Source organism: Cuculus canorus, chromosome W (assembly GCF_017976375.1).
Source record: "Cuculus canorus isolate bCucCan1 chromosome W, bCucCan1.pri, whole genome shotgun sequence".
NCBI classification, from domain to species: domain Eukaryota; kingdom Metazoa; phylum Chordata; class Aves; order Cuculiformes; family Cuculidae; genus Cuculus; species Cuculus canorus.
This window is the reverse complement of record NC_071440.1, coordinates 13922554-13947217: the sequence shown is the minus strand read 5'-3', so window position 1 is coordinate 13947217 and position 24664 is coordinate 13922554. Positions and strand designations below refer to the sequence as shown.

The following is a 24664-nucleotide window of genomic DNA, read 5'->3' as shown; positions in this document are numbered from 1 at the left end:
AGAGTCTACAGAACCTTGAATTCAGTCTCATTTCCATATTATTAATAAAAACTATAAAAATATTTTAAAATATATGTATTCAATATCCAGTATGTACCTGTGCTATAATAATCCTCAATCTAAACTTCTATTTTAAATATATACCTCTTTGCATGCTATATTAAGAGTTACATACAAAAGAGAAAGACACTTAACCTGAGAAAGTAATGGTCTTAAAATGACATGCAGATACTGACCTTTGAAGTAGCAACTGTCGGAAGTTCCCACTTTGTGGACTAATGGTTAGATGGTGAGATAGATAGTTACACAACCTTGCTCCCATGTAAGAAAAATTCGGGACAGATGTGGCCTTCCAAAATAAAAGTGGAAAAATAAATTATTCATAAAAGTCATGATTAGGTTACCAGCTTTAAAAGCTTTTCGGGAAACTATGTTTAACAACAGTTGACTAAAAAAACGAAGAGCAGAAAATTACTATTTGTCATGTTAATTTTGTATCTCATCAACACTTTGGTATATAAGTTTCAGCACTTAAAAGTTCATTATACTGTGATTTTGTGGCTTTAAGAAAACAATATCACCATTATGCCATGTGTCCTCAATTCTAATTCTCCATTGTGTCCTACACCAAAGAGTGTGAAAGTCACTTATAAACTGTTTATACAAAACAAAAAAAATCAACAGTGGACATTAGGACACTTTTTCAAGGACATGCACTCTTTCAAGGAGTGATGAGTGCATTAAAACTAACTAACTAAATTGCTTTCATTCAGTCTAAGTGTTATTTATCCCAGAATCTAATTTTGGCAATAGTGAAAGCCCAGGGAAAGAGCACAAGAACAAGATAAATACAGTTAATAGCTTTTGATAGGTCCTTTTAAAAATAAAGCAAAACCAACAAATCCTGTTACTGTTGAACATTTATACTTTCATAATCTAAAAACAGGTGATGGCAGCAAAATTCCACAACAGAAGTTATACACTGTCTGAAAAATATTTTGCTTTAAATCTGATACTTGAAAATTCCAAGAGGTAGAAAAAAGTAATTGGGAATTCATTCATGTCTACATTCAGCCTCTCTTAGAAGCAGAACATGACCTTAATTTGGCAATTTATTACTGTTCATTTGTTTTGAACTCTCTTCTAACAAGACTTGAATTTGAGATTATTTCTCAGATACAGCTTCAGTGAAAAGAGGCTCTAGTCTAAGTAACTCAATCAACTCTGCCACCACCCCCCCCCCCAGGGATACTAAGAATTCATTAAACCTCCTTTGGCTTTATCATCTTTGAACATTCCTTTTACATCTTGATCATTTATTAATGCTATAGATGTGCTTGCATGCTTTTGCTTCTAATGTTTGAAAAAAAGCATCTTGCCATTAGCATGTCAATGTATTATAGCTAGTTACCTTCTACAGGCAGAGTGAAAAATGCATTCAGTGTATCTGTACTATGTGCATAATGTTGCTGGAAAGAACTGAGGTATCTTTCGAAGATACAATAAATTTAAGTAACTAAGATAATCAAATCAACTTTAGTTTCCAGTAAGAGGCATGTGAAATAGCTAATGAGCTTTTAGGGGCTTCGGTTCAATCAGTTGCTTGGACTAGAAGAGGCACCTCGTCTTTTTATAAGGCAAAAGGCATGACTTAAATTACAGTTCTTTCCTACCCTCCCCATTCCCCCCAAAAACCACAACTAAACCCCACCACAAAACAAAGAAAGAAAACCCCCACCAAAATACCACACAGCAAACCCCACAACTTCTTCAAACCTCATCTGTGTTTTTTAAACCATTATGTCCATATCTAGTTGCTCTGTATTTGTGGTTGCATCAAATACTGAAACAATACAGTTTTGGGTATTATGACCTGGCATAGCATAAACAGACAACACCCCCCCCACACACACTTCACATCATCTTAATAACCAATCATTATAGTGCAATGTCTTCCCTGAATTATTTTTGCTTGGTAATCCTAGTTTATCTCTGATTCAAAAAAAGTCACAAACTAGGCATGAAGTTTAGTCTACCAATATGTATCTTGAGAAATTTTAGTTGCTATAACAGCAACAATCTGTATTAGTTAGGCAACGGTCAAGGTTCTTAAGCCATGTAGTCAGAGTGTTCAGCTTTTGGAAAACAAGAGAAATGGCACTTCACTCTGTTGAGACGGATGGAGAACAGAGGGAAGCAGATAATTCTTACAGACAGGCTAAGATATCTGATAACCAGATGAAGGAAAGACTGTTCATGACTTGGATTTCTTTCATTTTAGTCTTTTTTCTTCACACACCTAGCATCTGTAACTCTGCTCAAACATACTTCAGCAATTTTAATCGAAGTTTTGTGATAAACCAAGATGAGGAAACAAATACTTGAGCTCAAGAAGCTCAAGACAGAAGAATAATAAGCATAGTTGACTGACAGTCAAACATTATCCTATCCTGCCATACAACAAAGCTATAATCATATGGTTTTGGATACTAGCATAGCATTTTGCACTGGGCTAAATTTTATATTATTATACTGTTATATTTTTAACCTGTTATATTTCAAGACTCATAAAACTCACGGCTTCTCAGTTAAGGAAGGCACAGCCAACCCTAACATTGGACTTGTTTTAAATAGGGGGAGAGAAGAAGAAGCAACCTTAAGAGACTTAAATAAATGTACTCTAATTTAATGTAACATATATGAAGTTATAAATAGGATAAATTCTTCTTTTGTTTTTTCTTCCAATAAAGCTATATGGAATATTCTCGTCTTTAGTTAACTATTCTCGATGTGTTCAAATAAAGGATGGGAAAATGATGCTGCCAAACACAGCACAGGTAATCTTAACATCTAACTAAACTGTTCTGACTTAAATGTGCATCAATTCTGTATTATAATAAGAAACTTAAGACACTACAATTCTGTACAATGAACAACCAGTCACTCAGCTTCTACAAAGAATCATATAATCATAGAATATCAGGTTGGAAGGAACCTCAAAGGATCAACTGGTCCAACCGTTCATGGCATAATCATAGTCTAGACAAGATGGCCCAGTACCCTGCCCAGCTGAATCTTAAAAGTGTCCAATGTTGGGGAATCCATCACTTCCCGGGGGAGATTATTCCAGTGGCTGATTGTTCTCATTGTGAATAATTTTCTTCTTGTGTCTAATCAGAATCTCCCCAGGAGTAACTTGTATCCATTACCCCTCATCTTTTCCATTTGACTCCTTGTATAAAGGGAGTCTCCATCTTCTCTGTAGCCACCCATTAAATACTGGAACATGGTGATAAGGTCTCCCCTAAAACTTCTTTTCTCAAGGCTGAACAAATCCAGTTCTCTCAGCCTTTCCTCATATGGCAGGCTTCCCAGTCCTTTGATCATCTTAGTGGCCTTTCTCTGCACCCTCTCCAGCCTGTCCACATCTTTTTTGTATAGCAGGGACTAAAATCGAGCACAGTACTCCAGGTGCGGCCTGACAAGTGCTGAGTAGAGTGGGATAATGACTTCTTTATCTCTGCTGGTGATGCCCTTCTTGATGCCCCAGTATCCTGTTGGCTTTCTTTGCTGCAGCAACACACTGTTCGCTCATATTGAGCTTGTTGTCCACCAAGACCCTCAGGTTGTCAGTTTGAAAAGGAGCTATTTACCACCATCCTCTGGGTACTGCCTGTCAGTCAGTCAGTTCCCCACCCACTGCACAGACCACTTGTCTAGATCGCAACACATCAGTTTCTCTAGGAGTAGGCTGTGGGAAAATGTATCAAAAGCCTTGGAGAAATCCAGGTAGACAACGTCCACTGCTCGCCCCACTCAACCAAGCAGGTTACTTTGTTGTAGAAGGTGATCAGGTTTGTCAAGCACAATTTGCCCTTGGTGAATCCATGTTGTTTTTCCCCAATCATGTGCTTCAGTTGATTTATGACAGTCACTAGCAGTATTCGCTCCATAACCTTCCCAGGGATTGAAGTGAGGCTGATGGGTCTATAATTGGACGGGTCTTCCTTGGAGCCTTTCTTGTGGATGGGGGTGATATTAGCCTTCTTCCAGTCTTTGGGGACATCCCCTGTTCTCCACAACTTCTCAAAGAATATGAAGAGCGGCCTCACAATGACATCAGCCAGCTCTCTCAACACCTTCAGGTGGATATTGTCAAGCTCCTGTAATAGTTCACTTAGCAACTCTTGCTTCCACTGATGGTGGGTCTGTGTTTGCATCAACCTGGGATTTTGTTCCCCAGGCCTGTGGCCCAAGAGTGCTGGTAAAGATAGAGGTGAAGAAAACGTTGAGAACCTCTGCCTTTTCAGCACTGTTGGTGACTAATTCACCTCTCCTGTTTAACAGTGGGCCAATATTCTCCTGTTTCTGCTTTTGTTTACATACCTGAAGAACCCTTTCTTGTAGTTTTTGACATCTCTGGTCAATTTCAATTGAAGCTGAGGTTTTGCTTTCCTAACTGCATCTCTGCGTGTCCTGGCAACCTCCTTATAATTCTCAATGGGTATTTGTCTGCTTTTCCATCTCTGGTACACTTCTCTTTTCGTTTTGAGCAGTCTCAGAAGTTCAAAATTAAGCCGAAGGGGTCTCTTGCTCTGTCTACTTCTCTCACCTTTAAAGAGGATGAACTATTTTTGTGCTTCCAGGAGAGCATTCTTGAAAACCTCCCAGCACTCACTAGCTCATTTAGACTCCATGGAATCCTTCCCAACTGAGCTCTGAGCAAGCTGAAGTTTGCTCTTCTGAAATCTAAAAACCTTTGTCTTAGAACTAATCTGCATGCTCAGCAGAAGCCCAAACTCCACTCACTGCAGCCAAGGCTGTCACTGAGATATTACAAAGCAGGCTTTCTTGGTTTGTGAGTAGCAAGTCCAGCAGTGCCTCATTCCTGGTTGGCATATCTAATATTTGTATGAGGAAGAAGTCCTTATGCATTCCAGGAACTTAATGGATGATGTGTGAGCTGCTGCACTGCTCCTCTAAAAAAATGTCTGGGTAGTTGAAGTCACCCATGAGAACCAGGTTTTGTTGACCTGAAGCTTCCTTAAGTAACCCAAACATTGCTCTGTTGACCTTATTGTCTTGGTTTGGAGGTCAGTAGCAGATGTCTACTGTAAGACACAACCCCTCTGATCTTGACCCAGAGGCATTCAATAGGGCTTCCACAATTGCCATAGCTAACCTCTATACATTCAAGGTTCTCCTTGGTGGAAGATTTAAATGCGGTTAAATTGTAAGCATTACTCAGTCGGTGAGGAGCACAGCGGTGGCACTGGTAAGCTCCGCAGCTGAGCACGTGTCGAGGAGGAGAGGGGGTGGTTCCCGGAGCCAGGGAAACCCGTGAATGGGCTGAGAGACCACCCGGGAGCCGGCAGATCCCGCGAACGCGGCTGACGCGGCAGAGGCATTCCTGGAAGGAACCGCGGGAGATTTAAACGTCCCTTAAGTCAGCGCCGCGACCAGGAGCGCGGAAAACAGACCAGGCTAACAGGACGTGGCACCTCAGAAGGGCATGGCATGCCAGTTTGTGCAGGCAGGACAAGCAGGCAGGGCTCTCTCCCAGGGAGCTGAGAACAGCAGGAGACATGGTATCCACCTAGCAAAAGGCTGTGCCCTCAGCGTCCCCCATAGCCCATCGAGCTGCAAGGATGGATGCAGCCACCTAAACGGAACTCTCTAGGGAACATGCAGCTGTCCAGGTCCCGGGCTGCAGGGTGTGCCCAAGTTTTGGGTCAGTATCGACAGCAGCAGTGAGGTAAAATGTGGGAGATGTGCCCAACTGCTCAACCTGGTGACAGAGCTTCGGAAGGAGGCGTCCAGGCTGAGGAGTATCAGGGAGTCAGAAAAGGAAATTGACTGGTGGAATCATACCCTGCAATCCCCGAGAGAGATATGAACCAGCTACCGCGGCACAGGAGATAAAGGACTCCCCACCCTCCTCCCACCATCAGGTAGATGGAGGAGACCCAGGAGATGGAGGATGGAAAATGCTTACTGCTCAGGGTGGCAGGTGATTTGCTCTCAGCCTGTCTCACCTTCCCAGGTGCCTGTTCACAACAGGTATGAGGCACTGGAATTGGATGGGCAAACAGCTGACGATGCAGGCATAGGTCCTCCTGGGATGGAGGGGTTGTCTAGGCAGTCAATGCCCTGCATCACCACCACTCATGTAAAGACAAAAAGAAGGGTTGTTGTCACAGGTGACTCCCTTCTGAGGGGAACGGAGGGTCTGATATGCCAACCGGACCCAACCCACAGGGAAGTCTGCTGCCTCCCTGGGGCCAGGGTAAGAGATATAACCAGGAAACTCCCTAGTCTGGTAAAGTCCTCACACTATTACCCACTAGTGGTTTTACATGTCGACGGTGGAGAGGGCGCAAGGAGAAATCCTAAAGCAATCAAAAGGGATTTCCAAGCTCTGTGACAGTTGGTTAAAGGGTCAGGTGCGCAGGTGGTATTTTCTTCAATCCTTTCAGTAGCAAGGAAGAATATTGAATGGAGCAGGCAGACCCAGCTGGTCAACACATGGCTCCGAAGCTGGTGTCATTGGAAAAACTGGGTTTTTGACCATGGGATGGTCTATTCATCATCTGGTCTACTGATGTCTGATGGCATACACCTCTCGCAGAAGGGGAAAAGGGTTTTTGCTCAGGAGCTGGCAGGACTGATTGATAGGGCTTCAAACTAGATTTGAAGGGGGAAGGGGCAAGAGCAGGCTAGTCAGGGATGAACAATGGGGAAGGCACACCAAAGCCTGAGGAGCTGCATCCTAGTGAGATTCAGACTGCTCCACAAGGAGATGGACACAATGAACCACACTTGAAGTGTTTCTATACCAATGTGTGCAGCATGAGGGACAAGCAAGAAGAGCTGGAAGCCTTGGCCCAGTCCCAGAGATATGACATTACTGTCAAAAGTGAAACCTGGTGGGACGAGTCCTGTGACTGGTGTGCCATGATGGATGGTTACAGCTTCTTCAGGAGAGATAGACAGGGCTGGCAAGGTGTAGGGGTGACATTGAATGTAGCAGAAGGGCTGGAATGCATGGAGCTGGCAGTTGGCAATGGCAGAGTTGAGAGCATCTGGGTAAGGATTAAGGGACAGTCAACTAAAACAAATGTCATCGTGGGAGTCTGCCATAGGCCCCCCAACCAGGATGATGACACTGATAAGTCATTCTTCAAGGAACTAAGGCATGCCTCCAAGTCATCTGCCCTTGTCCTCATGAGGGACTTCAATTTGCCAGATATCAACTGGGAGTACCACACAGCTGGTATAAACAGGTCTAGAAGATTCCTAAACTCTCTGGATGATAACTTCATGGCACAGAAGCTGGGGGATCTGACCAGGAAAGGTGTCTTCCTTGATTTGTTGCTAGTTAACAGTACTGGTCACTTTTTAAGTGCCACCTCCTAAGAGCACAGGACCAGGCAATTCTGAAATGCTGGAAGTAAAGCAGGCAAGGCAGCAGGCCAGCCTGGCTGAGCAGGATCTTCTACTGGAACTGAGGCATTAAAGGAAGATGTGTGGCCAGTGGAAACAAGGACAGGTGACATAGGAGGACTACAGGGATGCTGTTCACCACTGTAGGGCAGAAATTCATGCGGCCAAAGCTCAATTAGAGTAGAAGCTGGCCAGCACTGTGAAGAACAATAAAAAGGGCTTTTAAAAATATATTCATAGCAAAAGGCAGGCCAGAAATAACATTGGCCCATTACTTGATGAGCATGGACACCTCATAAACAGGGATACAGACAAAGCAGAGACACTTAATGTTTTTTTTGGTCTCAGTCTTCAACACTAATGACAGGCTCAGGCACCCCCAGAGCCCTGGGCTAGAGGACCAAGACTGTGCAAATGATAAACCCCCAACCAACCCCAAACTTATGCAGGATTTGCTGCTCCAGCTATAAGTCTATGGGGCCTGATGGGATTCATCCAAGGGTACTTAAAGAGCTGGCTGATGTCATAACGAGGCCTCTCTCAATGATTTTTCAATGTTCTTGGGAATCTGGAGAAGTACCAGTTGACTGGAAGCTGGCAAATGTTGTCCCAGTCTTCAAGAAGGGCAGCAGGGGTGACCCCAGTAACTACAGGCCTGTTGGTCTCACTTCAGTGCCTGGTAAGACTATGGAGAAGATTATTCTGGCAGCTACTGAAAAACACCTGAAGAGCAACACAGTCATTGGTCCCAGCCAGCACAGGTTCATAAGGGGAAGGTCCTGCCTGACAAACTTAATTTCTTTCTATGACAAGGTCACCCACCTAGTTGACCAAGGGAAGCCAGTTGACGTAATTCTTCATGATTTCAGCAAGGCCTTCAATACTGTTGCTCATAGCATCCTCCTAAACAAAATGTCCAGCATTCAGCTGGATAAACACATAATGCAGTGGGTGAACAGTTGGCAGATGGGTCGTGCTCAAAGGGTCATAGTGAATGGGGTTACATCGGGCTGGTGACCAGTCACTAGCGGGGTTCTGCAGGGATCCATCTTAGGGCCTGTGCTCTTTAATGTCTTCATAAACAACCTGGATGCAGGACTTCAAGGTTTAATAACTAAGTTTGTGGATGGCACAAAATTGGGGGCAGCTGTTGACAATCTTGAGGGCAGAGAGGCCCTGCAGAGGGATCTGGACAAATTGGAGAGCTGGGCAATCACCAATTGCATGAAGTTTAACAAGGACAAGTGCTGGATTTTGCACCTGAGACGCAGCAACCCTGGCTGTACAATACAGACTGGAGAGAGAGAGGCTGGAGAGCACCCCTGCAGAAAGGGAACTGGGGGTTCTGGTCCATGGAAAGTTGAACATGAGCCAAAAGTGTGCCCTGGCAGCCAAGAGGGCCAACTGTGTCCTGGGGTGCATCAAGCACAGCACTGCTAGCTGGGTGAGGGAGGGGATTGTCCTGCTTTACTCTGCACTGGTGCAGCCCCACCTTGAGTACAGTGGGCAGTTTGGGGCACTGCAGTATAAAAAGGATATCAAGCTACTGGAGAGTGTCCAGAGGAGGGCCACAAAGTTGGCAAAGGGTCTAGAGGGGAAGTCATATGAGGAGAGGCTAAAGTCACTTGGTCTGTTCAGCCTGGAGGAGACTGAGGGGAGACCTCATTGCAGTTTACTGCTTCCTCACAAGGGAAGGAGGAGGAGCAGGTGCTGATCTCTTCTCGCTGGCAACCAATGATAGGACCCAAGAGAATGGCAGGAAGATGTGCCAGGGTAGGTTTAGGTTGGATATTAGGAAAAGGTTCTTCACCCAGAGGGTGGTGGAGCACTGGAACAGCTCCCCAGGGAAGCAGTCATGGTGCAAAGCCTGACAATACTCAAGAAGCATTTGGACAATGCCCTCAGACACATGGTGTGAATGTTGGGGTTGTCCTATGCAGGGATAGGAATTGGACTCGATGATCCTTGTGGGTCCCTTCCAACTCAGTTCATTCTATGATTCTATGAACATAGAATGCAACTCCTCCTCCTATTCTTCCATGCCTGTCTTTATGAAACAGCCTATAGCTTGATGTGGTTGGTCTTTTGGTTCTCATCTTGGGAGGCACCTAAGGAACATTTGCTGCTGCTCTGGTTGGCCTGGATTATTCCCTAGTTGGATGCAATGGCGTGAGCGTTGCCACTTTGGACCCCATCCCCCTGAGTCCTTTAGTTTAAAGCTTGCCTCACCAAGTTGGCCAGTCTGCCACCAAATATTCCTTTGCTTCTTCTAGACGGGTGGATCCCATTCCTCCCTAATAGGCTATAATCATCAAAGAATGTCCCATTGTCATAAAAGACCCTCATGATGGCACTAGCCAGAAAGCCAGAAGTTGCTTTGTATTATATGTCTATTTCTGGTTGCACCCTTTCCTCTAACTGGATTATTTCCACAGATTATTTCACAGTAAAAAAATTCTTTAAGTATCTGCACTTAAAAGGTGAATAAAGTTTACCTTTTTTAAGGTAGAATTCGAAAGCAACTTGGAAAGTAATAAATAGCAAGCACAAGTGTGACTGTTCTCTGCAGCAAGCCCAGAAGACGTAAACAGCAGCTCATTTGCTTAGCAACACAGATTAAGTTGTTCTTTCCAAGGGCTCCACCAATTAGTACAACATTCAGTTCAAGGTCCCTGTCCTCATTTCCATGGCCATCAAGGGGACTGAACCTAGTTACCAGCAGACTAGCTTTCCTTTTCTCCCCCAATTAAGTTGTTCTGAAATAGATATAATTCCAAATTAATAACAAAGCCTGTCAGTAAAAGAGCATTTCCCAAAGGCTGATGTGTACAGTAGGTACAAATTTATTTTTTTAAAAATGAAAAATACCTAAGTATTAGGAAGAACTGGTTTGTAGGATAGAATAAAAAGCCGTACTACTGACAGTGCTTAAGAGTTTCTTCAGTCTCTACTATATAAATTCAGCAATTAAAATAGAACTCCTTTAATTAACTGCTGTAATTTTAACTCTAGTATGCAACCCAGGAGATTCAAATACACAGCAAAGGAAACTGAGTAAATTGGGGGAATTTATTAACCAGCCAAGTATCCCATACTTGATCTACTGTTTTAGTTTGAGAAAAATCTTTCCCTACATGTTTCAATCTAAAAAGAAAAATTTTAAACCATTAACATACTATGTAGGTACAACGATATAACAAATAATACTAGTACGCATATCTTGGACACTAGGTAACAGAGGTATAACATCCATGTTAAAAGACAGAATACACAGGCTACCTGCTGATATACGAGTTCAACAAGTTCTTGCAATGTTTCATCTGCAGTGACCCAGCCATTCAGTATTTCGGCAAACTGCTCTATTTCAGTTTCAAAACAACCTGGTTGCTCGATGAGGTGATTTAGGAAGTCTTGTATATATTCTGCCAAAGTCAGATAGCCATCATATCCATCTTCAAAGGAAGAATCCTACAGCAGTGAAAGAATATACCAGCTATTTAAAAGGAACTTAAAATAAAGTTGTTACGCTTACTATCTCCAGAAGTAATCATATAGCCTTTCATTTTGAGTAACTCCTGATGCTCTGCATACTTGATAGCGATCTTTATTGCATGGTTCATTTAAGCATTTTTAGAGAGCACAGACATCAATGCATCAGAAAGCTACAGTAGTCCTATCATCTTAACTAGATAACATGTTTTTCATAGAGATTAGAGTCTCCCAGCAAAACACATCAAAACACAGATTAAAAAGAAATCAGTTTGCCAAGTTGAGTGTAAGATTAACTAACAAGTAAGTATACCTGCTAAGAATAAAACTACCAAAATGAGGCTCAACATCCTTTCCTGATGCACACACAAACTGTGCTGCAGATATATGAACTTTAGAAGGAGAAATAATTGAAAATTGGAAACAAAATATTTTAATCTTAATCTTAATGTGTTTGATCAGAACACAAAAATGCTCCAAAATACGCAGGAGAGGGAGAAATTACGGAAATACAATATAATGTAGTATTTCCATATAGCCAGAAAAACTGATCTTTAAAAGTCAATAAATTTGCATCTCTTGGCAATGGATGAAAGACTTACAAGGCATGAAATGAAATTATTCAAATGGTATTGCATTAATTCACAGTTAATGAGGTTAAAAACCAGACAGTAAACACATCTTCTCCCTAAAGAAAGGGGGAGCTAGAACAATGCCACTTTATGAATGTTTATGCTCCTGCTGATGGAACAAGAAGGCTGCTAGCTTTGTCAATTTAAAAATGAATGTTTGTAAATGTCTCTAAAGTCAATGCTGTTCTGGATTATTACAGTGCTAGTATATGAGAAGAATAGCATAGGAAGCAACATACTTTGTGATGTAACTAGTTAACAACACAGTACAAATAATTCACTTTGTCATGCTAAACAAAAGATTGTGAAAAGTATCTCAGATTAGATCTCAGAAGCACAAGCAGGAGCCGAAGAGGGATTACCAAAGAACTGACATAATTAGTGATTCGAGACATAAGGGTAACATACAGGATATCAGAATTCTCAACTGATCTACTATTTAACATAAAAAAAAGATTTAAAATATATCTACTGTAATGAAAAATTGATCTAAAAATGATAAATCATTTTCTCTTAACTTAGTGGACATAAATACATTGATAAGGTTTATAATCATATTCTCCCTCTCCCCACCAACCCTCCCTTAATGAGGGGATATCCTTTACTTTCCATCTTCAAAACATCTCAGTCTCTCCTCTGCTGTGAAGCAACGTAGATCTGTGAAAGATAGAAGTCCTGGATACAAGCAGTGAATAAAGACCAATTGCTGAAAAAACAGTACTGACATTAGTTTCATGACCTGTGATGACTGTGGGGGGGAAAAATGAAGAGTTCTGGAAAAATCTGCATAAGACCCATGTTGTAAGGGTATACAACTTAAGATAATGAGGGACACATCAATATAACAGAGGAAAAACTAGAAATTTTTTTATGATGTTTAATTAATGAGAATATTTGCCCAGTGAATAACACTGAAGACAAAAGTTACTTAATGTGGTCCCATCAAAAATAAGAAAAAAATATTTGGGTCTAAGGAAATTATGGTAAATTGTTACTATTCATAAGGATAAAACCTTCAACAACCTGACCCAAGTTGGTTTTGCTTTGAGTTGGGGATTGGACCAGAGTCACTTCAGAGGTCTTTTCCAACCTAAATTATTCTACGATTATCATGGAATGGTTTGGGGTGTAAGGGACCTTAAAGATCATCCAGTTCCAAACCCCCTGCATGGGCAGGGACACCTCCCACCTGAACCAGGCTGCTCAAGGACCCATCCAACTTGGCCTCAAACACTTCCAGAGAGGGGGCATCCACAATTTCCCTTGGCAACCTGTTCCAGTGCCTCACCACCCTTATCGTGAAGAATTTCTTCCTAATGTCTAGTCTAAATCTTCCCCCCTCCAATTTAAAGCCATTCCCTCTCATCCTATCACTACATGCCCTTGTAAAAAGTCCCTCCACAGCTTTCTTGTAGGCCCCCTCCAGATACTGGAAGGTCGCTATAAGGTCTCCTTGGAACCTTCTCTTCTCCAGGCTGAACAGCCCAAACTCTTTCAGCCTGTTCTCATAGCAGAGGTGCTCCAGCCCTCTGATCATCTTTGTAGCCCTCCTCTGGACCTGTTCCAACAGTTCCATATCCTTCTTATGTTGAGGATTCCAGAACTGGACACAATACTCAGGAGAACGGGATAGAGGGGGAGAATCACCTCCCTCGACCTGCTGGCCACGCTTCCTTTGATGCAGCCATGGATACAGTTGGCCTTCTGGGCTGCAAGCGCACATTGCCAGCTCACATCAAGCTTCTCTTCAGTCAGCACTCCCATGTCCTTCTCCACAGCACTGCTCTCAATCCATTGTCCACCCAGTCTGTATCTGTGTCTGGGATAGCCCTGACTTGGGTGTAGGACCTTGCACTTGGCTTTGTTGAACCTCATGAGGTTCACACAGGCCCCCTCCTCCAGCTTCTTCAGGTCCCTCTGGATGACATCCTATCCTTGTGGTGTGACAACTGTACCACTCAGCTTGGTGCCATCTGCAAACTTGCTGAGGGTGCACTCAATCTCACCATCTTATATCATCAATTAAAATGTTAAACAGCACTGGTCCCAGTACAGAACCCTGACGGACACCACCTGTCACGAATCTCCATCTGAACATCAAGCCGTTGACCACTATTCTCTGAATGCGACTATCCAACCAATACCTGATCCACCAAACAGTCCACCCATCAAATCCATATCCCTCCAATTTAGAGAGAAGGATGTTCTGGGGGACCATGTCAAAGGGTTTACAGAAATTCAGACAGATCACATCCACTGCTTTTCTCGTGTCCACTGATGCAGTAACACCATCATAGAAAGTCACTACATTGGTCAGGCAGGACTTGCCCTTGGTGAAGCTGTGCTGGCTGCCATTAATCACTGCCCCGTCCTCCATGCGCCTTCACATAGCTTCTAGGAGGATCTGTTCCAGGTCCTTCCCAGGCACAGAGGTGAGGCTGACAGGTCAGTAGTTCCCAGGGTCCTCCTTTCTACCCTCTTTAAAAATGGGCACAATGTTACCCTTCTTCCAGTCACCAGGGACTTCTCCTGACTGCCATGACTTTTCAAATATCATGGAGAGTTGCGGAAGGATGGCTCATGATTTAATAGCAGTGAACAATCCAGGGTTTGCTGTCTGTAGTTAGGCCTGACCTTGAGATAAGATAGAAGGGAGTAGAATACAAGAATGTGGAATCCAGCGCGGGAAAGTCCCGAAGAGTTGTGATGAGAACTTTGTATCTGCCCCTTTCGCGTGCTCAAGAGTGTCTGGCCAGTTGCGTGACAGCATAAGGTGCGTGAACAGCGGGACATAACCAATTAGGATTTGTTTTGTTAGCGCGTGCACTATTGGAATAAGTATATAAGAAGTGTAAGGTGCACGAATAAATGAGAACGATCATACTCATATTGAGACTCCATCGTTACTCCGGGTCCGCCTCCCACTCCGACAGAGAGTGGCTTGGCAACCACATCAGCCAATTCCCTCAGGACTATGGGATGCATCTCATCAGGTCCCATAGACTTATGTATGCTCAGGTTCCTCAGGTGGTCACGAACCTGATCTTCTCTTACAGTGGGAAGAGGCTTTAACCCCCTAGTCCCCATCTTGTTGTCCATTGAACCAGGAAGGGTGAGGAGAGTGGTTATCAGTGAAGACTGAGGCAAAAAAGTTGTTAAGTACCTCAGCCTTCTCCTCAGCTATTGATATGAGGTCACCATTTTCATCCATCAGTTTGGGTGTGCTTTCTTCAACCTTCCTTTTCTGATTGACGTACCTGTAGAAAACCTTCTTGTAGTCTTCACTTCCCTTTTCAAGTTCACCTCCAGCTGCGTCTTGGCCTTCCTGATCCCATCCCTACACAATGAGGTGGTGTCCCTAGACTCTTCTCAGGTTCCCTGTCCCTGCTTGCACTGCCTGTGCAGTTCCCTCATTCTTCAGTTTGATTAGCAGGTCTCGACTCAACCACGCTGGTCTCTTCCCTGCCTGATTTCCTACATCTAGGGACTGAGTGTTCTTGTGCTTTATGGAAAGCATCCTTAAATATTTGCCAGCTCTGTTCTGCTCCCTTGTCCCTGATGACCATATCCTAGGGGGTCCTACTGAGTAACTCCTTGAAGAGCTGGAAGTCTGCTTTCCTGAAATGTAGGGCCCTAACTATACTCCTCACCTGCCTCATATCCCTCAGGACCTTGAACTCCACCAGTGTGTGATCAGTGAAGACCAGGCTGCCTCCCATCTTGACGTCACTGATGAGCTCACTTGTATTAGTGACCATCAGGTCCAGTATTGCATCCCCTCAGGTGGGGGTGTCTATTACTTGGATTAAGAAATTATCCTCAATGCACTGTAGGAGTCTCCTGGATTGCCTGCAGCTTGCCGTGCTACTTTTCCAGCATATGTCAGGGTGTTTTAAGTCCCCGAGTAGGACGAGAGCTTGTGAGCGTTAGGCCTCCTGTAGCTGGAGGAAGAAGGCTTTACCAGTAGGCTCTCCTTGATCAGGTGGCCTGTAGTAGATACCAACCACAAGGTTCCTTTTGTTGCCTCGGTCTTTTATTCTGATCCACAGGCTTTCACCCTGTTTGTGGCTACTCTTCAATGACAGCTCTTCACATTCTATACCTTTCCTGATATAGAGGGTAACGTCTCCACCCCTCCTTCCTGGTCTGTCCCTTCTGAACAGTCTGTAGCCATCGATAGCCACACTCCAGTCATGGGATTTGTCCCACCAAGTTTCAGTGATAGCAACCAGATCATAGCTTGCTAGCAGCATGGTAGCTTCCAGCTCCTCCTGTTTGTTGCCCAAACTGTTTGTTTGTGTAGAAGCACTTCAGCTGGGCTGTTGGCCGTGCCACCTTCATAGTGGAACACCCCTAAGGTGTTCCATGAAAGTTTCCTTGCTGGCTCCTACTACCTCAGGAGCCTCCCGCTCCTCTCTGCAAGACTTCAACTGTGCTGTGGAATCCCCAGCACGCCCTAGGGCAACAGGCAGAGGGTCCATACTAGCACTGGATTCTAACAGTTTGGAGCTTATGAAGCCAAAGAATAAAAGCTAACAGGCCACTGAATAACTTGCTAATTATTCTATTTCTCTAAAGTAAATCAACTTTTACTAGGCAATTTCAAATAGGCCAGTAAAAGTTCTGTACTATGACATTATTGTGCGACAACTGCAGCTTAGTCACACACAGATGAACTAGCATCTCTTCAAACAACCTGTTTCAAAACTCTCCAGCGAGGTTGCAGGGGATGCAATTCTTGAAGCTAGCAAAAGAAGCTACTCTTTCTGACAGCCATCAGGTTGTGATGAGATCCCCATTTAGCAGTGAGGAAGGTATCTTCCTCTCATCCTCACCTGATAAAATTTCAGCCTTGGGGGAAAACGTCCTTGATTGGAAGAGGCTCCAATCCCATTTGGTATATTGTCGTCCTTGTATTCATACTCATCTTCCCGTTTTATAATTAAGAGACTAAATACAGCACCAGATTCATCTACCTATACTAAAAAAGCAACTCCAACGGCAAACTGGGTTTTAGTAACTATGCCAGGGAACAGAAAATTTAATAACTCAAATATTATCATATATTGTATGAGGTCTGACACAGAAAAACCCGAGACTAACCCTATGATAGCTCCAGAACCAAGACTGAGAGGACAGAGACAGAGAGATGGTTACAAAATATGTTCTCACCTGTCACAGTGAGACAAGGCTCAACTCAATCGCTTCACTCAGTACGAGTGGATGCTTGTTCAAATACTGATGTTTTCTTTACCCTCGGTTGGAAAATGTCGGTGTGCAAGAGAGAACGGTGAGTTCACATCAAGACAATGCACCAGTACACAATACTTTGTCGGCTTTTAGCTAATAACAACATCTCTGTGCCTGAGTACCTGCCCTGTTCGCCAGACCTGGCTCCCTCTTCCCAAAGATCAAGTCAGTGCTCAAAGGAACCCATTTTTTGTTGGTAGGTGTGAAAGCAAAAGCGATGGAGATCCTCAACAGCCTTTCAGAAAATGATGTGCAGAATTGCTTTGAATGTTAGCAGCATTGTATGCAGCTGCATGTCAACACGGGTGATCATAGTTGATTTTCTTAATTTGTCAAAGAGTTACAGGCACAGTCTCATGGGGTTGGTTTTTTGGTTTTTTTTTTTTTTTTTTTTTTTTGTCAGATCTGGTATATTGCTAAATTAGTAACACTTGATACTTTAAAAACTAATTCGATTTAGTCCAGTAACTTCTAGACGTAAACCACTCATGTTTCTCACTGGCAGATTTTAAGATTTAACAGAGAAGACAGCACCACATACTGTATCAAATAAGGGAAAGTAAAGAAAATTCCTCTTGGTTATTTTTTAACAGCAGCTGGATAACAGGAGGCTGTAAGCTTACGTATTCATTACAAATTTATAATTCAAAGCCATGAAAGTCAACTAGAAATTTTCTATTGATTTCAATGATTTCTCAGTCAGGTCAACACTGCCTCATCATTCTCCTTTATGTTTTATAGCTATAGGACTGGATCCTGGATTATTCACGACAAAAGTACAAGAGTTGCTAAATTAAAGGTAAGAGATTTGCCTCTTTCCTAAGAGTCAGTTCATGAATTTAAAGAAATAACAATGAAAAGGCTAAGTAGATACTAAAATCCCTCTGATTTACATAAAGATGAAAACCAGAAAGTCTATAGAATAGATCCATGAGTCAAATCTGCTCTCAGGCTCTGTTTCAATACATGCTAATGAGAATTATTCACAACATTTCCACTTAGGAACTTAGTCACCAATAATTTATCATTTATTTTATTTCTTCAGACTTCTTGGGAACAAGCGTTTTTCCCCTTCAGATTATATGTACTCAACAAGTTTACAATAAAGTTATTATGAAATTAAGCGCACAGACTGTTGCACATATAAAATCAACCTCGTACAACATGAATAGCTAAGTGGCACCCTCATGCTTGGCTTAAAGTATAAAACCCACCACTGAGGCTGTTTAGCCTCCTTTTTAAAATTAGTTTTAGGAGGAAAAAAAATTAAAAAAAAAGAGGCTGGGGGGAGATTCCACCTAAGATAATACAAATCTCACTCCTAAAACTATGAAATGAGAACATTACACCCTTCTGACGGAGTGACAGCCATATAGTTCTCATATACCCATGCCAGAGATCATGTCTGACATTTCGTACTGGCAATCCAAACCCAGATCTAGTCACCAATTCTACTGCAGACATCCACAACTTCCTATAGGATGGATAGCTATATGCAAACAGAGAACCCCATGGAGGTCTTTCCTCCCCAAAGTGCTAGTAAAGTTTTTCTGAAAGTTCTAGTATGCCTTGGATGCTGTACCCCTTAAAGTATCTTCACGGGTAACTGACAGCTTTGAGTATCATAACTAACTGGCGATTAACTAATCTAATAATCAAGTGTTATATAGACACACAGAGTAATTACAGTAATGTACAATCAAACAAGCAATCAACACATTATTTCTAAAACAATAAATGCTCAATAAATAGCAAAAACAATATGAGTTTTCAGATGTAAAAATTCCAGGGAAAATTATAAATTAAAGTTAAGTATTCATTCTAAGTCAGAAAAAGGTAAGTTTCTCAAAACTTTGTTTTGATTCAAATTTTAAAACTCATAGTGAAAATCTGTGTAATAAAGTGTGTTAAATTCCTTATTTTTATTGCAGGTGGACCCAGTTTATGAATTTCAGTCATTAAAGTAAAAAAAAAAAAAATACCACACAACACAAACCTAATTTTAAAATAGTGAAAAACTAACAAGTCTGAAACACCACTATTCTATGCCTTGTATACTCTGATTAGATAAGAGACCCCACAACATACTGCTAAGTATATGTTCTAGGTTTTGCTAGCATTTTAAGAGTTATTTTCATTAATAGACAAATATTCACGGCATATTCCTACAACACAGCAACCAGGGATTTCCACATGTTTGTGCATTTTTGCAAAACAGCTGAAAAGCAACACTGCTGGTCTCAAAACTTCGTAATTATATGTATGCACACACATGCCATTCCAAATGGCATTTTTTCTTTATTTATAGAAACGTAACATGTACTGAGGCAAAGTGGTATTTTTTCCCGTGGATTATCCATTCACTGAAGCATGTTCATATTGGCATTTGTCAAGAGTTATATATTGGCTATGGGCTCGTACTATCCGGGACAGTGATTTTATATTCAGTAAGCTGGTAACATCCAGATAACATTGATTTTACTGGTGAGGAAAAAAATTCAAAACACAAACCCACCATGTTTAGCATTTAAATCAAATATTTTTCTATAAGTTATTCAAAATCTGTTTGTTCCAGTATAATTTTTTTAATTATCATTTGATTGTATTCCTAAAAGTAATAGTTCACACCTCTTTATATAGTACCAGAGTTTGTCTGCTTGCATAACAAAAGGATATTCCAAGAATTCCTGTAGATCTTCCCCGGAGCAGAAATTAGAAATACTGTAGCAATAGTATGGAAGACAGGGGGAGTAGAAAATAAGTACTACCAACTTTTCTTACATGATGAATCTACAATATTGATCTGAGATTACCCTTAGTCTGGGTGCAAATATATTTCCTGTTAGGTAGGTTAACTGCTAGGAATGAGCCCCACCTTACCTTTTTGCCCTTTGGTGATACAATATCACTGAAGGAATTAAAAGACACATGATGGTACATAAAGTTAGGCAGTCGTGGTCAATCATACCCATGGTACAGTAAATTTAGGTAAGGTAAAGTCTGTCCTTAGAAAAGCTAAAGTTCATGCTTTCTCCCACACTTGCTTCAAAAACCTATGAAATCTGAATGAAAGCGCAGCTAAGCTTTTTACTTAAAATGTAGTACAGACCTAACTACAACAGAGGCAGTCACCAAAGACAGCTTATGGCGATGCTGGGTGTAATCAGTGCTTGGTGTAATCAACAAGGAACTTGGTTATCTGCAGCAAGCTTTAGCAAAATATCCCACACTGAAGGCTCTCACACACAGAATAACATTCACTCATTATCGCTTAACATTCTGACTGTCTCTCTGGAGGTTATAATCCAATTTTTTTTAAATCTCTTCAGCAAAAGCAGCACTTGAGTTATCTGATACACAAAATCTTCAGAAAACATTATTAATTTGAATGTAAGTAAATTGGCATACACTAAGAAGAGAAAATAAACACTCACTGTGAAGTTCTGATTGAAGTTCTGGTTGTATCCTGATGGGTAAAACTCAGGTGCTTTAACAGACAACTTTGACCTTACCACAGGAGCCACAGCCACCTGAGGTTCAGCCATTTCCGATCCAGGATTAGGAACTGAAACTTTATCTTGTGATCCAGATGGAATTCTTGCCTTTTGCTGGTGTTCTGAAAAGTTTTTGTTAACAGTTTTTCTTCAGAATCGCTAAATTACTATGTATTCATACAGAGCAGACACAGAATACATCACTTTTTGGACTTCGAAAATACTCTTACTTATACTATAAATATACTTTCAAGTATACTTCAAATACATTGCTTTTATTGGTTTTCACTTTAGCAAACTCTAGATGCCTTTCTACATGACAGAAAGTGAACACAATGTGAAGGTGTCAAAAAAGGGGGGAAAAGAAGAGCCCTCTCCTCCACAAAAACATGTTTTCTAAAAGAGGTAACCCAAGAAACTACTAAATCTTATGATATGTTTGCTGGCTTTGTGGTTTTTTCATAGATTTCAGATGCAAAGGCAAGACTTTGAAGGTCAATAAATGGAAGACATGAGTAATTTTTAACATAATCCTAAAAGACACTTAACTATCATTGTTCTTGTACCTCATTTACAAAAAAAATTCAACGAAAGTGGTTTTTAAACCATATATTCCAAATCTATCTTTATGGATTAGCTCCTAAATTTAGTGAAAACAGAATCTGATATCTACCTGAAAAAGCTAATCAACAAAAAAAATGCTTTATATTACTGTTGGGTTGGGCTTATTTTTTGGCAAACCTTTAGACCAGAGTTAGAGTTCTTCAATTATGGGAGGACGGAAAACATCTGCAGTTAGATTAATAAATAAATAGAACACACACAGATATGTGAGCACAGAAAGAGAGGGACAGACAGAGAGATGTTGCAAGCAGGCCGCAATGCAACATCACACCTTTACTTGGGCACAGGTCCATGGCCCAGAAACACGACCGCTCATCTGAAGAAAAGTGCAGTTACCATGCCCCCTACGCGGCTCATCTCCCATGCGGTGATGAGAGGAGTCAAGCAGGCGCCCGAGATACGCGGAGTGCTGACCCCCATGTCACGGTGGTCTCAGTCCCTAGGTGTGGGGAGTGAGAGAGAGGACGCGTCCTCGTGGCCAGGCCGCAAGGAGGTGGGGGGAAAGACCCAGGGCTCCATTCTCCGTGGAACGGCGAAGGGGGGGGGGGGGGGGGCGTGAAGGCGTCGGAGAAGCAAGCGAAGCAGGAGCAGGGCGGTGCGCGAAAAGGAGGGGAGCGCAGTGGGCTTTAGGAGGCCTCTCCCCGACACCTTCAGCGCCGGGGGAGTCTGGAAGGGCGGATAGGAGACCGCTGCACGATGACCAGTACCTGCGTTTCCAGTGCCCAGCGGCGCCGTCTTCGGAGGTCGCAACGGTTCCTGCTGCGGGAAGAGGCCGCCTATCCGATGCTGCTGCTCGGCCGAGCCTGAACTGTAGGAACCACTGCCCCCGAGACAGGCCCCGCCGCCGCTCTCCGACATGCACGCACCGCTGAGGGGAGCAGCGCATCCTCGATGCCGGCCCCGGCCAGCACCTGGAGCTCGGTTAAAACTATCCGACATGCTCGAGCCGGGATGGCTCAGGCGCTCATAGGAAAGAGTCAGCGACTCAGTCCGACTTTGCCGCAAACCGAGCCCTTCACTTTCAATTTCACCCCCACACCCACCGCCACGATGGTCACGACCCAGAGAGTCTCACATCGCCCCCTCGCGGCCTTGCACCGCCCGTCGCCATAGCAACCTCGGCCCCGCCGGGGCCTAGCGCCGTCCGCTGCCGGGGTGGTGAGGAGCGCCGCCCGCCAGACGGCCGCAGCTCTGCCGTGCCGGGGTTGCCTGGGCTGCCCCATTACCGCCTGCAGGTAATGTGGGCCAGGCAGGGTGTCTGCGAGAACTGCACCGTACCGTCGAGGAGGCCAGCTCAGCTGCACGGGTTAAAAACTCTCACCCGAATTTCGGGCCGCACTGCTTGTTCAGAACTCATGAGTCAGCCTGCCCTTCCCCCCCACCTCGGGATCAACTTCCAACAACAGTGGGGTTTATTTGTGTTAGCAGCCTGTTCTGGGATGTATTAGATTGGTGCAAAAATAATTGCCGTTTTTGTAACTGTAAACTGTGATGCTCATTTTGGATTTCACAGAAAGGGTCATTGGGCACTGGAACAGGCTGCCCAGGGAGGTGGTGGAGTCACCATCCCTGGAGGTATTTAAAAGACAGGTGGATGAGATACTCAGGGGCATGGTTTAGTGGTTGATAGGAATGGTTGGACTTGATGATCCAAGAGGTCTTTTCCAACCTAGTGATTCTGTGATTAAACTTCTGTTTAACTGTGTTCACGTAGTATACCATTTTAAAGCACAAAATTTGCTCTACTTATTTATGCTAATGGTTTTGTTTTCACTGTGTATTCTGTTTCATATTATACTGTCAAATTAAAGAAGAAAAAAATGAATTTGAGAGATTTTGTGGTACGAGTTCAAAAGGGGACGTAAAGCAGCAGAAACTGCTAGGAATATCAACCAAGCATTTGGCCAGGGGATCATCAATGAACGTGCAGCTTGACATTGGTTCCAAACATTTCATAACAGAAATGAGAGCCTTGAAGATGAGGAGGGTCACGGATGTCCTTCTGCGATAGACGACAACCAATTGAGGGCCAGTATTGAAGCAGACCCATGCAAAACAACTTGAGAGGTTGCAGAAGAACTACATGTTGAGATAGTCCAGCGGAGGGCCACAAAGATGGTTAGAGGACTGGAGCATCTCTCTTATGAGGAAAGGCCGAGAGACCTGGGTCCGTTTAGCCTGGTGAAGAGAAGACTGAGAGGGGAGCTTATTAATGCTTATAAATATCTAAAGGGTGGGTGTCAAGAGGATGGTGCCAGGCTATTTTCAGTGGTTCCCAGCGACAGGACAAGGGGCAACAGGCACAAACTGGAACACAGGAAGTTCCACCTGAACCTGAGGAAAAACTTCTTTACTGTGAGGGTGACAGAGCACTGGAACAGGCTGCCCAGAGAGGTTGTGGAGTCATCTCCGTCTCTTTCTCTGGAGATATTAAAAACCCACGTGGATGGGATCCTGTGAACCTGCTTTAGCAGAGAGGTTGGACTAGATGATCTCCAGAGGTCCCTTCCAACCCTGACCATTCTGTGATTCTATGAACTAACTGAAGAATGTAATGCATTTTGCTGATGTTATCACACTAACTGCGAATGACTCAATTCAAATGTCCATTCACAATTTAATTCACCTATTTACATTCAATTTCAGCCCAGAGTCTTGCTCTACTTGCTTTGTGAGCTCCAGATCACAATTTGATTTCAAGATTTCACGATTAGGAAAATAACTGAGAATTGGGGTGCCCAGTATACACCTCAGCTGATGACTATATTTTGTCTCCCTGAACAGTCTGGCCCTTGCTGACCTTTCCACTTATTACTTTCAGAGCAAAGTCAAAGGCTTGTATGGTGTTGCTTCAAACTCTGTTCATGACTCGTGAGGGAATGAAAAATATGCAAATATGTATGAAACATTATAAAAAATCAGAATAGCATTGTCTTGTATTAAAAAATATGATTGTATTCTAAAATGGTGCCTTTAGAAGTTATGATCTTATTTAGTTTATTATTACATTTTACTATTTTTAATTATTAATGGAAAGGGTAGGGAGTAAAATATTTTTTACTTGCATGAATCGGACTGATTTTTGGTGAGAGACAAAGTTGGCTAGACAGTAAAGGTGACACAGTTAAAATTAATAAGACTCGTGGGAAAACAGTTCCTAGGCAACTATATTACTGAAAGTGAAGACTGATAAAATAACAAATCTGTACTCTGTAACTGAAATGAGAGGAAGTTGAAATGACAGGGCCTGATCGACAGGCCTGGAATGGTATGGGTGAATGAGTGATCATGGATGATTCATATTGCATTGCTATGTGCGCTGCTCAGTCTGTAACTTCTCACATTGCTGTTATCAGTAGAATTGTGCCGTGCTATTCTTCACACATAAGAATGTGAGAAAGTGTTTTATTATCGGTGTGATTGTGCTGTGCTGTTCTTGGTGCAAGAAAGTGTGAGAAAGAGAGGCAGTAAGCAGCTGGGGCCAGAGACTCCACTTTTTTGGGGTGATGTATGTTGTTTGTTCTATGGTATAAAAGCTACGCCCCTCACAGCAGTGGTTGGGAGATCTCAGCCATGGGTGGACACACCGTGTGGCTTCCCAATTGCCTCTCCCAATCCTTGCTGCAAAAAAGAAAGGACCCCCAGTGAAAGTGGATCTAGATGGTGATAAGAAAGCAGTTGGTGATGTATCTTTCTTACTGTACTTATTCTCTTATGGCAATGATCAGATGC

At 42.8% G+C, this 24664-nt stretch overlaps 1 protein-coding gene across 1 annotated transcript in view; it reads right to left on the bottom strand.

Moving 5' to 3' along the window:
* LOC128850301 (polyadenylate-binding protein-interacting protein 1-like) overlaps window positions 1-21871 on the bottom strand; it is a 33157-nt gene extending 11286 nt beyond the window's left edge. The window contains exons 1-4 of the mRNA XM_054053338.1: window positions 21640-21871; window positions 20249-20430; window positions 10723-10911; window positions 237-349 (exon numbers count right to left, since the gene is read on the bottom strand). Coding sequence (XP_053909313.1) covers window positions 237-349; window positions 10723-10911; window positions 20249-20430; window positions 21640-21871 — 716 coding nt within the window. The remainder of the gene's footprint in view (window positions 1-236; window positions 350-10722; window positions 10912-20248; window positions 20431-21639) is intronic.
* Between the last annotated feature and the right edge of the window lie 2793 nt (window positions 21872-24664).